This window comes from Balaenoptera musculus, chromosome 5 (genome assembly GCF_009873245.2).
Source record: "Balaenoptera musculus isolate JJ_BM4_2016_0621 chromosome 5, mBalMus1.pri.v3, whole genome shotgun sequence".
Taxonomy (NCBI): Eukaryota; Metazoa; Chordata; class Mammalia; order Artiodactyla; family Balaenopteridae; genus Balaenoptera; species Balaenoptera musculus.
In genome coordinates this window covers 110821416-110823780 of record NC_045789.1, presented here as the reverse complement: position 1 = coordinate 110823780, position 2365 = coordinate 110821416, and the positions used below count along the sequence as shown (strand labels likewise).

Genomic DNA, 2365 nt, shown 5'->3' with positions numbered 1-2365 from the left:
ATAGTTTGTTATTCCTGTATAGAAATGCCACAGATTTCTGTATACTTATTTTGTATCTTTTGACTTTACAGGATTCATTTATTAGTTCTTACAGCTTTTTGTTGGAGTCTTTAGGGTTTCTAGATATAGTATGATATCATCTGCAAATAGTGACAGTTTTACTTCTTCCTGATTTGGACGCCCTTTATTTCTTTTTTTTTTTTTTTTTTTTCTAGAAGTCCAGTTACCCTGGAGTTTATTTAAACTAAGAGAAAAAGGTCATAATGTTTTCATGCAATACATACTTCGTTCTTTAAATAACAATTCTGACAAATAACAGAAAGAATTAAGGAATGCTGTATTTGTGATCCATACAAAACACCAACATTTTGGGTTACACATAATTTAAAGAAATGTCCCAAACACTTTTCAAAATACTGTAGTAGCCAATACATAGAGGCATGCCTTAGGTGGCCATAGAATGCAGTTTAGAAAATAAAGAAAAAAAATCACACTGTAACTACTCAATTTCTTCAAAATCACTGAGCAAGAAAAGCAATAATGAACTTCCATACTGATTTTACATAACTTCTATACAGTACCTTGACTTAAATCCAAGAGCAAAAGTTAAGACTCTCCTCCTCTATTTTTGGTAAACAACTGCATGGTAAACTTAGATGACTTTTCCCCTGGATTTTACCTGGGAGTGGCCTTTTAAACTTTTTATTTAAAGGAGGGCAGGTTTGGCACTTTTATACTGATGTCACCAATGTTAATATTTCTTGGGATCTCAGGAAGATTCATATTCTTTACAGCTGATACAGCACGGGCTGGAGCTCCCGCTAAGGCAGCCTCAGATTTCTCCAGTTTATTTTGTGCATCAATTTGTGTAACAATCTCATTCATGTTGGTCTCCAATACCATTCCCCCCATCACCATTTCTGCAAGAATATTGGGAACCTTGTCTACATGGAAAATTAAATCCAGTTCACAGACGTTTTCAAAACACTTGTCTAATGTTTCCACAAATACTTGAATTAGATCTAAAATGCCAAGTTCACTTTCTGAAGAATCCACACAGAAGACAAAATATAATGTTGCATAATGTCTATAAATCAGTTTGTTGTCAGATTCTCCAATTAATAATCCTCCTTCTAGGAAATTACAAACATTTTCATCTCTTTTAGATACCAAATGGAATGTCTCCCTGATGATTTGCCATTGTGTATCTTCACTGTAGGGCTGGTAGAACATGGAGAGCCGTGGCTTCCCGTGGTTGTTAAAGATTAGGATCGCCTTGATCATGGCTGAGCCGGGCCGACCGGGTGGGAGCAGGGGCCAGGGCAGGAGCCCTTTATTTCTTTTTCTTGCCTAATTGCTCTGGCTAGGACTTACAATACTATGTTAAATAAAAGTGGCAAGAGTGGGCATCCTGTCTTGTTCCTTATCTTAGAGGGAAAGCTTTGAGCTTTTCACCATTGATCATGATGTTAGCCATGGGTTTGTCATATATGACTTCATTATGCTGAGGTACTTTCCCTTTAAACCCATTTTGTTGAGAGTTTTTTGATAAATGGATGTTGAATTTTGTCAGATGCCTTTTCTGCATCTATTGAGATGATCATATGATTTTCATACTTTATTTTGTTAAAGTGATGTATCACACTGGTTGATTTACAGATATTGAACCATCCTTGCATCCCTGGAATAAATCCCCCTTAATTATGGTGTATGATTCTTTTACTACATTGTTAGTTTTGGTTTACTAATGTTTTGTTGGGGATTTTTGCATCTATGTTCATCAGAGATGTTGGTCTGTAATTTTCTTTTTTTGTGTTGTCATTGCCTGGTTTTGATATCAGGGTAATGGTGGCTTCATAAAATGAGTTAGGAAGTGTCCTCTCCTCTTCAATTTTTTTGTAAGTTTGAGAAGGACAGGTATTAACTCTTCTTCAAATGTTTGGTAGAATTCCCCTGTGAAGCCTTCCTGTCCTGGACTTTGTTTGTTGGGAGATTTTTGATCACTGTTTCAATGTCCTTACTAGTAATCAGTCTATTCAAATTTTCTATTTCTTCATGAGTCACTCTTGCAAGAGTGTATGTTTCTAAGAATTTATCCATTTCTTCTAGGTTGTCCAATTTGTTGGTGTATAATTGTTCATAGTAGTCTCTTATGATCCTTTGTATTTCTGTGGTGTCAGTTTTAACTTCTACCCTTTCACCTCTAATTTTATTTGAGTCCTGTCTTTTTTTCTTGGTTAGTTTAGATAAAGATTGGTCAATTTTGTTGGCCTTTTCAAAGAACCAGCTCTTAGTTTTTTCTTAGTTTCCTTTTAATTTATTTGCTCTGATCTTTATTATTTTCTTCTTTATACTAATTCTGGGC

The 2365-nt window shown here is 35.1% G+C and overlaps 1 protein-coding gene across 1 annotated transcript; it reads right to left on the bottom strand.

The window, feature by feature from the left end:
- Positions 1-212: 212 nt before the first annotated feature.
- LOC118895737 (AP-3 complex subunit sigma-1-like) lies at positions 213-1324 on the bottom strand. Its single transcript, XM_036853211.1, has one exon. The coding sequence runs from the start codon at positions 1282-1284 to the stop codon at positions 703-705; it is 582 nt and encodes a 193-aa protein (XP_036709106.1). The 5' UTR covers positions 1285-1324; the 3' UTR covers positions 213-702.
- Positions 1325-2365: the final 1041 nt, after the last annotated feature.